A 13,053-nucleotide genomic window follows, 5' to 3' on the forward strand; every position below is an offset into this window, starting at 1 on the left:
AAATTACGCAGAGCTCCTGTCCCAGCAGGAGGTAAACTCCAAGTTCAAGATTCACCTGCCTGGCAAACACAAGGTCCTGAGTTCAATTCCTGGTACCAAAAAAAAAAAGATTCAGTTGGGCTGGGAATGTAGCTCAATGGCACAGCCCTTGCCTGGTTTGGTCAAATGTGTGAGTCCCTGGGTTCAATCCTCAGTATGGGAAAAGATTTGGTTTACGCTGACTTAAATGCAACATGGGGTTCATGGGGTGTGGGTGGGGATTTGTACAAGAAACTTTGCTATTCACATTTGTTATGGCCCATTGCAGGGCGGCTCTGTGTACCTACTGGTAAAGCAAGGCACATCCAAGGCCCAGGAGACCTGGGGACCTAAGCAGGGAGCCTGAGCTCTCTGCAGCCCCCATTCGACGCTGCCAATAATGTGTAATGAGGAAAGCCAGGACTCGCTCTGTTCCATTGTTTTACTACAACCCTGCCCTTGTGTTCCAGAATGAATGGCTATTTAACACACAACCCAAAATTCCCCTACAATGGATCTTGTTAACATTCAAGCCTCATTTCTTCCTCAGCCCATTAAATCAAAAGGGAAAAACAATCTTTAACAAAAAGCCAATAGGTTTAGTCTGACCCAGGAAAAGCACCTTTATGATAGGAAACTAAATGTGTCAAGAATCTGACCAAATACACAGAGCAGCAGGTAAGATTCCTGAGAGAAAAGAATGACCCAAATGGAACATAAATAGACCCCCCCCAGTATATATACTTTACAAGTGCGTACATACTTAATATATTAAAGAGAAATTTGGTTTCTACTTGAGTTATTCAGAAATAAATCAACAGCCCATCTGAGACGGGGTAAGTTGGGCGCTACAGCCATGTCACAAACCAAGTGTGCACCCCCGCTTGTGGACAGGCTTCCCCACTGCGCGCCGCACTTGCCAGGCCAGGGTTGGGGTCTCCCTCTGCTCCATGCCCCAGCCCCAGCGGATCCAGTGTTTGTAGAACAGTGAGCCAGAGAAGGCTAGGGAGTCCCATCCCTGGAGGCCACCAAGCAGAGCCCAGAAGCCAGCTGAAGGAGGGAGGCAAGTGCCCAAGGCCACCCAAAATGGGCCCTGAAGGCTATCTTGGCCATGGGGTGAAGGGAAGTTTGGACCCCAGGGATAGGATGTAATACTCCTGGCTTTTAACAGTCAGCTCATGATGAGCCCTGCTCAGTGGCCCCCGGATCTTGGTAGTTTGGCAAGTCTGGGCTTCCTCTAGGACCTAATGGCTTTTGGAAGGGACTGGGGTTTCCAGAGCTGAGCCCACCTTGTGAGCTTGGTGTGTGCATGCACACATGCATACCTTAAAGGAGGTCAACAGGTTGCAAACGAGTGTTCTACCAGGGCCCACTCAAATAGTGTCTGCTTTGGGGTCAGTGGGTTTTATCATTGCATTCTAAGTGGTCCCCATGCTAAGCGGAATTGTTCAAAAGACACCAGCTACTGGAAGCTATAGACACAGAAGATGCAACACACACCCAGGAGTGTGCTCCTCTTAGGACTTGGCACAGTGTTTCCACCTACAAGATAAACAGGACAGTTATGTGGGGACCCTTTCTCCATTTTAAACCCCTTCCCGGCACCATGGACAAACAGGAGGAAAGGCCATCGGGATCAGAAGGCGCATCAGTAGTCTGAGGTTCGGGAGCTGCTGATCTACGAGAGTCACACGCAGCCATACTCGTACCACACTGTCTGCTGGTCCCCGCCTGGCTCCGGGGATGCTGGGGTGCTCTTTGAGCTGCCCCCACGGCTGAAGTCCTCAGGGCCCCGGCTGGCATGGGGAGCTGAGTCAGGTGACCTACCAGGGCTCTTGGCCAGGAGGCCCTCAGAGTGGCCCTGACCCAGGTTCTTGTCTCCCTCTGAGATGCTGAGCCCCACCCGGACCGGGGCCACGGTGGCTACCTCCCCTGAATGGGGGAGCACTTTGGGCTTGGTCCTGGTGGCAGGGGCTGCAGCAGATGAGAAGTGCTGGAGCTGGGAGCTACTGCCACTGCTGCCTGTGGTGGTGGCAATGGCGGGGACCGTGGCGGACTGCTGCAGGGGTGCCAGCCTCTCCTCCTTCGGGGGAGCCAGTGAGAAGCGCCTGGTGTCTGGTGGCCGGTTTCGGGGGCCAGGGCCTGCGCAGGAGCCATCAGCCTTGCCCACCAGTGGGGTCCGCTCCCGTACCAGGCTATGAGAGCTGGGAGGTACAGGGCTCTGCAGGGCGTGGCTGCCTGTCTCTCTGCTCCCCAAGGCCTCAGGACCCCCCAGTTTCTGAGGGGACTGTTGTCTGCAGGCTTCTGGCCCGCTGGCCCGGAGAAGGTCGGCAGAGGCCAGGCTGTAGGCACGGCTCAGGGATGCACTCCGACTGGCAGGGGTGTGGGAAGCAGGGGTCATTGTGGCTTGCCGGGGTCTGCCCAGAGACAGGCTCTGGGGAGGCTGGGCCTGTCTTGCAGGGGGACCCACTGGGACCTCTGCTTCTGTCGGTCTGAAGTTCGGCTTCACATAATGCCCAGGCTTCAGCTGCCTCCCCTCGGAGGTGCTGATGGCCATCTTCACGGTGGGGGCCACAAAGCTGGTGGGCATCTTGGCTCCCTCCTTCCTGGCAGGAGGTCCTGGTGGGCCTCCAATGGCCGGGGAATCATTGGCCTTTCGGAAGTAGTCACTTAGCAGGTCATCCCGACAGCTGGGAGTGTCCTGTAGTGAAGACAGGAAGTAGGAAGTGAGGCCTGCAGGTCTGGGAGCCTCCTCCTGCAGGGTGCACCGAGGCCCCCACAGCCAGGACTGAAGTTTCCTGCCCCTGCCCAGCTTCTCCAGGGCAAGGCCCCAGATAGGGTCAAGGTGGTGAGGGGCCAGGCAGCGCAGGATCTTTGGGGAAAGAACCCCAGGTGCCACCCAGGCAGCCTGCTAACTTTACAAATAAGGAAACAGATCCAGAGAGGAAAATGACTTCCCACAAAGCCACTGGCACTGTTGCGACAGCTTGACCACAACTGTTTCAATCTGTTTCTCTTTTTTCCACCACACCGAGCAGCATCTAGAAAGCTACTGGTGTGACCCAGATTCCAGCAGGCTCAGGAACATCATGAGGACAAGGAAAGGCCTGCGCCTGGAAAGCCAAAACCCACACTGCCACCCGAATCGTTCTCATGGTCTGAGAAAGGGAAGAGACAGGCAGAGGGGGAGGGGTGTGGCTGGGAGCCAGAGAGGCAGAGGGCCCAGAAGCGGGAGGGCGGGGCAGCACTGGTCCCATTAGGCTGCTGCCCCAGGCCCTGCTTCCCCTGCCCAGGGAGCAGGTGTCTTTTGCCACCACCCTGGAAGCCCAGATCGCTGACTCTGCTCAGCCCCTCCCAGCCTGGCAGAGGAGAGGCCAAGCAGAGGAGCCTCCTGAGGCTGATGGACACGGAAGGGGGAGAGGAGATCACGCAGGCAGGACATAAGGTCAGAGGCTGCCCACTCATGGAGTCAGACCCTGGCCTGCTGTAACCTGCTGGGTGTCACCTGCCAATAGCTCGCCCCATGAACACATCCGACAGAGGGCCTGATCATCTTGCACTCTGCTGCGTTACCACAGACCCCAGGGGGAGTCCAGTGAGACCCAGAGCCCGATACCCACAGGCGCCGTGAATCACCACCGCACCTGGAGCTGTGCTAGGAGCTGTAAGTGCATTTGCTAAAACACTCGCTTCCTTCTCAAAGCCACCTGGCAGGGTGCTGCAAAAGTTGAATAAAACCACGTGTGACACCTCAAACTTAAGTCCTAAAGGTTAAGTGGGGCATGCATCTAGAGTAAGTAACAGATATGGGGTTAAAGCCAGGGTTGTCTGACACCAGGGCCATTCTCTACACTAACCAGCATCTCTCTGCACAATTCTTTTTTAATTTACTTGTAAGAATTGCACATAGTTATGGGGTACAATGTGATAATCTAATATGTGCCCACAACGTGTAATGCTCAAATCAGGGTAACTAGCATTTCTATCTCCTACATATTAGTCATTCCTTTGTGTCAGAGCCTTCACATCTTCTAGTTCATGAAATGTGTAATACTTATAAACTCTCATCACCCTCTGTACTATGAGACACCAGAACTTATCCCTGTCAGCTGCAGTTGGTGTCCATTACCAATCACCCTCCATTCTCCTCCACTGCCCTTCCTGCTCGTTAGCATCCACTGGTCTACTCACTTCTCCTACGACATCAACATTTTTGGTTTCTACAGACAAGTGAGATCGTGCAGCATCTGGGTCAGGATACTCTCAAGTCTCTGATACCTCGGGAGACCACCCTCTCTGGCGACCAAGGGAGCCCCAGCATCATTAACATTCGGGGAGCGCGGGCATTGGGGGGACCCTGCTGTCACTTCTCTGGGTTGAGAGATGCTGTCTGCCTTAGGAGCCTGCTTGGGGAGGGCAGTAGGTGTGTCAGGAGCATGAGGGTAGTGGGGACCAATGTCCTAGCGAGTGAGGGGGGACAAGGACCATGTCGTGTTTCCTTTCTGTGCCAACTACGAGGTTTCATAGGCAATGTCAACCTACTGGTCAACTGGCTTGCTTTGTTTATCCATAGCAGGCACCATGCATGCTGCCTGTGCACAGGTGCTCAATAAATTTCTACTGAACAACTATTTTAAGGTCTCTGTGTCACTATGCCCTGTTTGTACCGGTCGTAGTTTACTAAATCTGGCCAGATAAAGTCCAGGTGTGTTTATTTAAAGGGAGTGAGAAAGATGGAAGTATTATAACTTGTCATTGTCATTCAGACAATGTGAAGACAGTGTACTCCATTCACTCAATAACCCAAAAGCTCGGGTTACTGAATTCAGGCAGAGCGTGCCCAGAGGCAGAGGCAGCACAAAGGTGACACTGAGCAGCACAAAGGTGGCAGGCAGGAGGGTCTGTCAGTGGGTGGCCTTGGGGGTGCAGGGCAGAGGTCAGCACCCTGGAGGCTGGGCCTGGCTTGCCGCCTGTTCTCCTACAACCTGTGAGCTCAGAGCTTTTATTCTCAAATCATTCAAGAAAAAATACTGCGACAAAATAAATAAATAAATAAATAAATAGGGCCGGGGATTTAGCTCCCTGGTACCAAAATAAATAAATAAGTAAATCAAATAAAAAGTAGTGTGAAACTGGGTGTGGTAGCACACGCCTGGCCTGAAATCCCCACACTCGGGAGGTTGAGGCAGGAGGATCACTGTGAGCTCAAGGCCATCCTGGGCTACATGGTGACATCAGGACCAGCCTAAAGAGCATAGTAAGACCCTGTCATAATAAAATAAAATAAAATAAAATAAAATAAAATAAAATAAAATAAAATAAAATAACATAACATAAAATAAAATAACATAACATAAAATAACAAAATAAAATAACATAAAATAACAAAATAAAATAACATAACAAAATAACATAACAAAATAACATAACATAAAATAACAAAATAAAATTACATAAAATAACAAAATAACAACATAAAATAAAATAAAATAACATAAAATAACAAAATAAAATAAAATAACATAACATAAAATAAAATAAATAAAAGTAGTGTAGCTTGGTGGGGGAGCCCTTGCCCAGCATGCACAGGACCCTGGGGTACAGTCCCAGTACCACTTAAAAAAAAAAAAAAAAAAATCCTGAGTTCAATCCCCAGTACCAAAAAAAAAAATGGTTATTTCATGACATGAAAATCACATGAAATTCAAATGTTGGTGTCCATAACATAAATTTTTTTTTCATTTTTGGGGGTTTTTTTTGGTACTGCGGATCGAACTTGGGTCCTTGCACTTGCAAGGCAGGTGGTGGAACCACTGAGCTAAATCCCCAGCTATAACACAAATTTTACTGGACAGCAGCCAGTCCCATTCACTTACATGTGGGCAATATCTGCTTTCTCTACAGTAGTGGAGCAGAATAGCTGCAACGGAACTACAGAAAGTCTAAAACATTTGCTCTCTGGCCCGCCAAAGGCCCTTCCAAGTTGTCAACCAATGCTTGAGAAGACGCAGGGTAAGAGGTAGTCAAAGCTCTGCCACAAAACCTAGTGTGGGATCCTGACCTTCCGCTCACACTCTCACTTCAAACCTAGGGGAACACAGCCCCTGTGGTGTGGGGGCTGGTGGTGATTTGCTGGCCAGTGGGTCTTGATATCCTGCCCCAGCCAAGCCAGCCCTGCACCAGGGCCTTTATCACGCCCCCCACCCGCACTTCCTGAGCCAGGAGAGAGGGGGCCAGTGGCGCTCTTCCATGCCCGACACTCACGTGGGTTGGGGAGCTGCGGTTACTCTCCTCCAGGAACTCCTCCAAGGTGACCATCTCACTGCTGGGGGAGGCTGAACAGGGCCGCACCCCAGGGTGGGCTGTGGCCACGCCCCTTTTCTGGGAAGCCTCCTGGGGGAGAGGCCGATTCCGGGGCAGGGGGTACTCATGGCAGCTGAGGGCACCGTGTCCCAGGGTGCTGGGGTCCCTGCTAGGGATCAGATCTTCACTGCTGAAGCTCTCGGAGCGGCCGTAGAGCTGGTCGGAGGAACCTGGGCAGAGACAGGCACAGGTCAGTCCAGCTCCCTCTCCTGCTACTGGTGGGCGCTGTGCTGTCTCTGGCTCACTCAAAACCCAGGCTTTAGAAAACCCTGCCCCAAACCCAGGGCTGACACCCGCTGGCTATGATTCTGGATGCTCAAGGATTTTTTGGGACTCCTTTGGTGCTTCACTTTGGCTTTTAAAAGCAAATTAACATGAGATGAAATTTAAGTGTAAGAAAGTTTTAAAAAGAAAGTCTATCTCCTGGGACTACTAACAGTTTCCCCTGGTTCAAAAAAATATTGAAGCTAAGGCCGGGGATTTAGCTCAGTGGTTCCACCGCTTGCCTCAAAAGCACCAAGTCCCGAGTCTGATCCCCGGACTCAAAAAACGAAAACAAAACAAAACAAAAACTGAAGCTGTAAGTGCAAAGTGTTTATACTAAGGAATAAATTGTACATTGGAGTTCACTGTGTAAAAATATGGATGGATTCAGTAATTTGGTTGTCTCCCTTGCATCAGGGACACATAAATCTCCTATTGTTCCATTTTTAATACCTGTGCTGCTGGAGTCAGCACTAAAATTTAAATTATCACTAAAGTTTAAATTATCACTAGCCCTCATCCATCTGTTACAAGTTTGATTAGCACCTACTACATGCTAGGTCAGGGATGGCAAAACTTTTAGAGCTTTCAATGATACAAACAGCCTGCTGCGCATGGGTGCTGTAGGCTCACTACCACTGTGCTAGGTCTTCCAGGGGCCCCGTGGAAGCTAAGAAAATAAATCCTTTTAAGAGTTTATGGTGGGGTGGCTCGCTTCAGCAGCACATATACTAAAAAAAAAAAGAGTTTATGGTGGGAGGCCGGGGATTTAGCTCAGTGGTTTCACTACCTGCTGCGCAAGTGCAAGGACCGGAGTTTGATTCCTGGTACCAAAAAAAAAAAAAAAAGTTTATGGTGGGGCTGGGGATTTAGCTCAGTGGTTCCGGCACCTGCCTTGCAAGCGCAAGGTCCCGAGTTCGATCCCCACTACCAAAAAAACAAAAAAGTTTATGGTCTCAGGAAAAGAGGGCAATGATAGCACACACGTTCTTCCAAATACACAGGGGTCACTATCTAAACCATAAGCAAAATACAACAGTTAAAAGAATCAAAGTCATCCCCACTTGTTCTCTGGCCACACTGGAGAGACACAACTGACCCTACTCCACTCCAGGACGATGTGGCTCACTCAGGTCTGTGACTTGTCCATGTCCTCAGAGCAAGGGGCAGAAATGATCTGAAACCAAATCCATTCAAACTCCCTAACCTGTATTTGCAAGCCCACTGTGTGGCCTACGAATGCATCACAATGCATGTGCAAGTCTTGTTAACCAGAGTTTCTAATCTCTTAAGCATAACACGAGCCCAGAGCCAAACATCCCAATAACTAAAGGACTCAGCGGGGGCAGCCTTACCTTTGAGGCTCAGAGGTGAGCTGTTGCTAGATGTGTTTCTGCTGCTCTCCAAGCTGCTTGGACGAGACACTGCAAGGAAACGGTGCTGCTTAAAGTAAGAGGGCAGGGACCACATAGGTCCCCAGGGAAACCATCTCATCTGAGAAAAGCATGTAGCCAAAGCAACTCACTGCCAACGCAAGGGTCGGCATCCTCAGGAAGGAAGAACTGTGGATTCTCTGAATGCTCTCAGAGCAACTTAGAGGCACCAGCAGAATGCCAGGCACAGCACGTGGCAGGCTGTGGATGACCAGCAGCTTTGGCTATCAGTTTTCACTAGGTCTAGAGCTGTGCTTTAAAACAACTTCAGCAACGAAGGAAATCTCCCGAGCCCAATACAGAAAGCAGACAAAGGACTGCTCAGGGTAGACCAAGGGTCAAGGTGGGGGGCACCAAAATCACTGCACAGAGCTTTTCAGAACACACATGACCAGCCCCTTCTAAGGGAGGGACGAGGTGCTATCCAGGGCAGTATGTGTGCATGTGTATAAATGTGCAAATGTGTGCCTGTGCATGGGGTGGTGTCCCTGGCAGTGACCACAGACAGGGGTGCTGGGACCTCAGGACAAAAAGGAGCAAAAATGCTTCTCCTGATTGTTTGCCTTTCATCAGCTCTTTTGCATCACTTGCCTCAAATTTAGATGTTTCCAAGGGAAAAGCCAAGGCTTAGGTGACAAGTATGGAGGGCACGCAGCCCTCCTGGCTGCCGTGGGTGCTGCCTGAGTGGGTCTGCTCGGCGCTGGCCTGCTGCAGACCCTGGGAAGCTGGGCACCACCCCCTGCAGAGGGTGGGTCATCCCTGCCACGGCCCGCAGACCACTCACGCACGGCCCCTCCTCCAGCAGCTCACCCCGTCACAGTGTCTCGTGAGAAAATAGCTATCCTCCTGGGCTCTGAGCCCCTGGGGGCCAGGGACAGTGTATCAGTCACCCTGCAAGCCCCAGGCCCAGGCAGGTCCCAGGCGGACCTGCCAGGGAGCCGGCAGAAATACTAGCCAGCCTGTGCTTGGGGTTCCCAGGGAGAAGCTGCTCAGGTTTCCCGGGTCTATAGGGCGCCCAGTTCCCAAGTGCTGATGAGCCCTGCAAACAGTAGGCATCTGGAAAAAGACTCTGAGCAAACTGTTTTGGGGGATGAACCAAAAAAGACTTGGTGATCAAGAACAGCAAAACAGCAGAGTGTGTCCCTGCTCTGAGAAGGGAAAATCTGAAATAAACAAATGCACATCATTCTGGAAAAAGGCAGTAAGTGTCACTACAAGGAAAAGGCACCGCAGATGCCTTCCCTTCCCCCTTCCCTCTCATGACAAGAGAGGCTGTGGAGGCAGAACACTGCAGAGAAAACCCCTGGCCTCGAGATGAGGTCCACCAAGCGTACACAGTGGCTTCCTCCTGTTGTGTGGCCTAGTAAAGACAGAAGGGGTCCCTGGGGGCAATGGTCTCATTGCAAAGCCTGTGTTTACTCAAAGAAATCATAAATGTCTAACTTGTGTGCACAAATGTCAACATCTTCACACTTCTCACACAGCAGACAGGGTAGGAGATTACGCTAGCTCCCACGCTTACTGCCAGCACCTCTGACGTACACTAAATTCGATGTAAAAAAATTTTTTTAAAGGATTATTTTTCTAGCCTTCTAGGGTTGTTTTTCAAAAATTAAGGGCTGGAGTATAGCTCAGTAGAGTGCTTGCCAAGCATGTGTGAGGAACTGGGCTCAATCCCTAGCATAAAGAAGGAAAAGAAGGAAAAGAAGGAAAAGGAAGAAAAGGAAAGAAAAGGAGGAGGAGGAGGAGAGGGAAGTGGATGGAGAAGAGGAGGAGGAGGAGGAAGGAGGGGAGGGAAGGAAGAAGAGGAGGAGGGAGAGTCTAACCCAAAGCAACTTGTAATTTTTGAGGAGCCTGAGGTCATTTACTGTTTCCCCTTCTGCAGAACTTTACAATACCTTAATTCAAATGGCATGCGCTTCTAACATTTTCTAAGACTTACTACAACCCAGAGCTACCATGAACAGACAAAACCCAGGAGAGGACAATGAGAGGCCTTCCTCAAATTGATGCTTCCTGTGTGAGGGGCACTTTAGAGGCGGTGTGTCAGCTTCCAAACCTGGGGTGCTAGGAAGGTAGTGAGCTCCCCGGCACTGGAGGGGTGCAAGTAGGAGTTAGGGCTCAGGCCTCTGGACAGGACAGAGAAGGGGAGCCTGGGGAGATCTGGGCAAAGGGCCACGAACAAGATCTGCTCTTGGGACCCAAGCCAAAGGGCCACCCGGGTGGCCACTCACCATGCTGCCTGTGCGGGGTGCCCTCGAGCTCCAGGGACGCCTCACAGAGGTTGTCGTCTGAACTGTAGCCTGCGGTGGGAATTCAGAGGATGAGTCAGTTCTGACATAGGTACCACTCGCGGCATTGCTGCCTCGGCTGGACAGCCAGCAGCTGACCCTTGGACAGCCCCTGAACGGTGGCAATGTCCAGCTCTCAGGAAGAGGGAGGTGAGCGTGGACAGTACTGCGGGCACTCGCCTTTCCCATGCTTCCCCTTATTTTCTATCTCGGAAGAGGAGGTACAGCCACACTCCTGACTCCTAGCCAATTGAACTTTATGTCCCATCTGCCCTCTGCGATGACAGGGACCTGTAGGTAAAGCTGAGCTCTGGCCTAGAGACCAGGTATGAGGAAGGACAGCACCTCAAGGGAGACGCCAACTCTTCAGACAGCCCTGCACCCAGGCTCTATGCGTACACACACCCCGGAGCCCGCCACCATCTCTGCCTCGGACAAGAGAGTCTCCACTCTGACAATGAACATCCGGGTTGTCCCCCGAGTGCAGGGACTGTCTGTGTCGCTTTTTGTTTTGCCCAACTGACCAAGGCTGTGTATGTCCAAGGCTTCCAGAGCTGAGTGGGTGCCTTCACCAGGAAAAATAACCTTGCCCTAGACGTCTAACACCCAGAGGTAGAACAGTCACCTTCAACTCCATTAGCTGTTTCTCTCCTCTCTCAAATTACACAGTGTGGTTTCACATGTTAAGCATTATCTTTCCCTCTTCATATTTTAAATTTGCAGAGCCCCACCCCCAACATGGCTCCTTTTTCTAGCCTCCTGTTCTTGTTTCATGGGTACAGCAGCTTCTCTTATCTCTGACTCTACTGGTGCTGGGCATTTTCAAGTGTCATCTCCATGTTTCATGATACTCCGGCTCACTCCAGGTACCTCTGGCTTTGGTTTTGCTCTCCTGGGGGGTGTAGAGGGCCTGACCTGGCGAATGCTGACTGAGCCACTCCACTGGGAATCTCTCCAGCTAATGAGATTACTTAAAAGAGTATTTTACTCTCATGTCTGAAGATCTGAACGTGCACAGCCCAACACCCTGGGAGCCAGTAGCCCTGTGGATCCTTCCCTGATCATGTTCTCAGTGTGGGACCCTGGGCCTCGGCTGTGTCAATGGATTTCCAGGCCGGTCACCCTCTCTGGAGAGAGCTCCTCTAGATTCCTAGCATGAAGGGACAAGGGCACTCCTCCTGGCTTTAGCCCAAACTCTGGTGCCTGGCCACACTTTATCTCTCTTCTGGGACCACCTGGTGCCAATACGCTGGCAGGAGGTGGAGGGTATCTGACCTTTTCCCATGACACTTGGGCCTCCTGGTGGTTAACTTGTCAGAAGTTCCTGGCTGAAAGCAGAGCTGAGGTTTGAACCTGCATCTGGGACACCCAGGGCTGTCACAGTGTGACCCCTCTGCTCACACCCTGCAGCACCCTTTTGGCTCTGAGCTGGGGATTTTAGGAAGCATCTGGGCTCGAGTCACCCCTCCAGAGGGGCCCACACTCACCTTTGGGGCGACCTGGGAGCCGGGGGGCAGGGGTGGAACTGGAGGGGGCTGCTGTGATCACCGAGGCCGAGCAGGTCTGGGAGCCCAGCTCTGAGGGCCAGGACTTCGTGGCTGGGTTGGTGGAGGCATCTGTGCGGTCCAGGCCGCCTCCGTGTGGGGACCCTCGCTTTGGTTTTAGATCCCCAGGGCCTGGGGCAGAAGAGGACACTGAGAAGTGAGGCTGCACAAGCCGTGCCCAGGCGGGGCGAGCACGCTGAGGCCCGAAGCAGGCGTAGCAGGCACACAGACCACAGAAGCTGGGCACTGCCCCTCCTGCCCCGATGTACAGGAGCCTCCACTTGGTTCTATCCCCACGAGGCCACTGTGGCTCCAGGCAGGGTCAGACCTCCAGGCCTGGAAGGCCAGGGGGAAATGGAGAATTCAGGGGGATAAACCCAACGCAGGCACAAGGCCAGCACAGGGCACATGTCCTCCACCGCCATACCCCGCTCCTGTCCCTGCTTCCCTGCCAAGGGTCCGGACAGCTCTACTTAGGACCACGGCAAACCTGAGCCCCACGTGCTAAAGGAAGGCCTCTGGAGCGAGGTCTACTGCCAACCTCTCAACTGTTTTCATCTTCTAAAAAGAGAAGCCTCCATCTCTGCACGGTGAGATGGACCACAAGTGACATTTTTACCTCGTATCCCAGGCTTTTTGGCAGTGTTAATTTTTCTACCAAGAATACATACTCTTGTGAAAATTAAATAAAATTATACAAAAATATTTAAGGCAAGTAGGTGGAAGAGAGGATGGGCACTTCAAACAGAAGGTAAGAATATGCTGAGCTTCCTAACAGGTGACAAAGCATTTTGTACTATGTCCCACTCTACCCAAGGGTCGTGGGTTTCAGGGAGATTTTGGCTCCTCCACAGACTGGGCCATCTGCCTGCCCTCTCAGCCTCCCAGGGTCTGGGCTCACTGTGCCCAGATATTGTGATCTGAAATCAAGGGCAAATTTGGATTTGTCTTGTTTTGCTTTTCTGAGGCAGGGTCTCACTTTGTAGTTCAGGCTAGCCTCAAACTCTCAATAATCCTCCTGCCTCAGCCTCCTAAGTGCTGGGATTAGGGGCATGTGCCACCAAGCCCAGCTGGAAAATTTGGATTTTGAAAGATAACCTTGATGAGAAGCAAGATTCAAGTCTGGTGGAATGAAGTGGG

At 51.6% G+C, this 13,053-nt stretch overlaps 1 protein-coding gene across 5 annotated transcripts in view; it reads right to left on the reverse strand.

Moving 5' to 3' along the window:
* Positions 1-446: 446 nt before the first annotated feature.
* The window catches only part of Ccdc88c (coiled-coil and HOOK domain protein 88C), a 121,200-nt gene continuing 108,593 nt past the window's right edge, over positions 447-13,053 (reverse strand). For 4 of the 5 annotated variants that reach the window (XM_013066828.3, XM_087195479.1, XM_087195478.1 and 1 more), the window contains 5 exons: positions 11,857-12,063; positions 10,313-10,381; positions 8,001-8,069; positions 6,283-6,551; positions 447-2,719 (listed from right to left, as the gene is read on the reverse strand). In XM_013066828.3, coding sequence (XP_012922282.1) covers positions 1,706-2,719; positions 6,283-6,551; positions 8,001-8,069; positions 10,313-10,381; positions 11,857-12,063 — 1,628 coding nt within the window. In that variant the 3' untranslated portion in view covers positions 447-1,705. The remainder of the gene's footprint in view (positions 2,720-6,282; positions 6,552-8,000; positions 8,070-10,312; positions 10,382-11,856; positions 12,064-13,053) is intronic. The other variant, XM_004837063.3, reaches the window with a different exon arrangement.

Source organism: Heterocephalus glaber, unplaced genomic scaffold, assembly GCF_053883595.1.
Source record: "Heterocephalus glaber isolate CG9 unplaced genomic scaffold, H.glaber_assembly_v1.0 deba00001608, whole genome shotgun sequence".
Classification (NCBI taxonomy): domain Eukaryota; kingdom Metazoa; phylum Chordata; class Mammalia; order Rodentia; family Bathyergidae; genus Heterocephalus; species Heterocephalus glaber.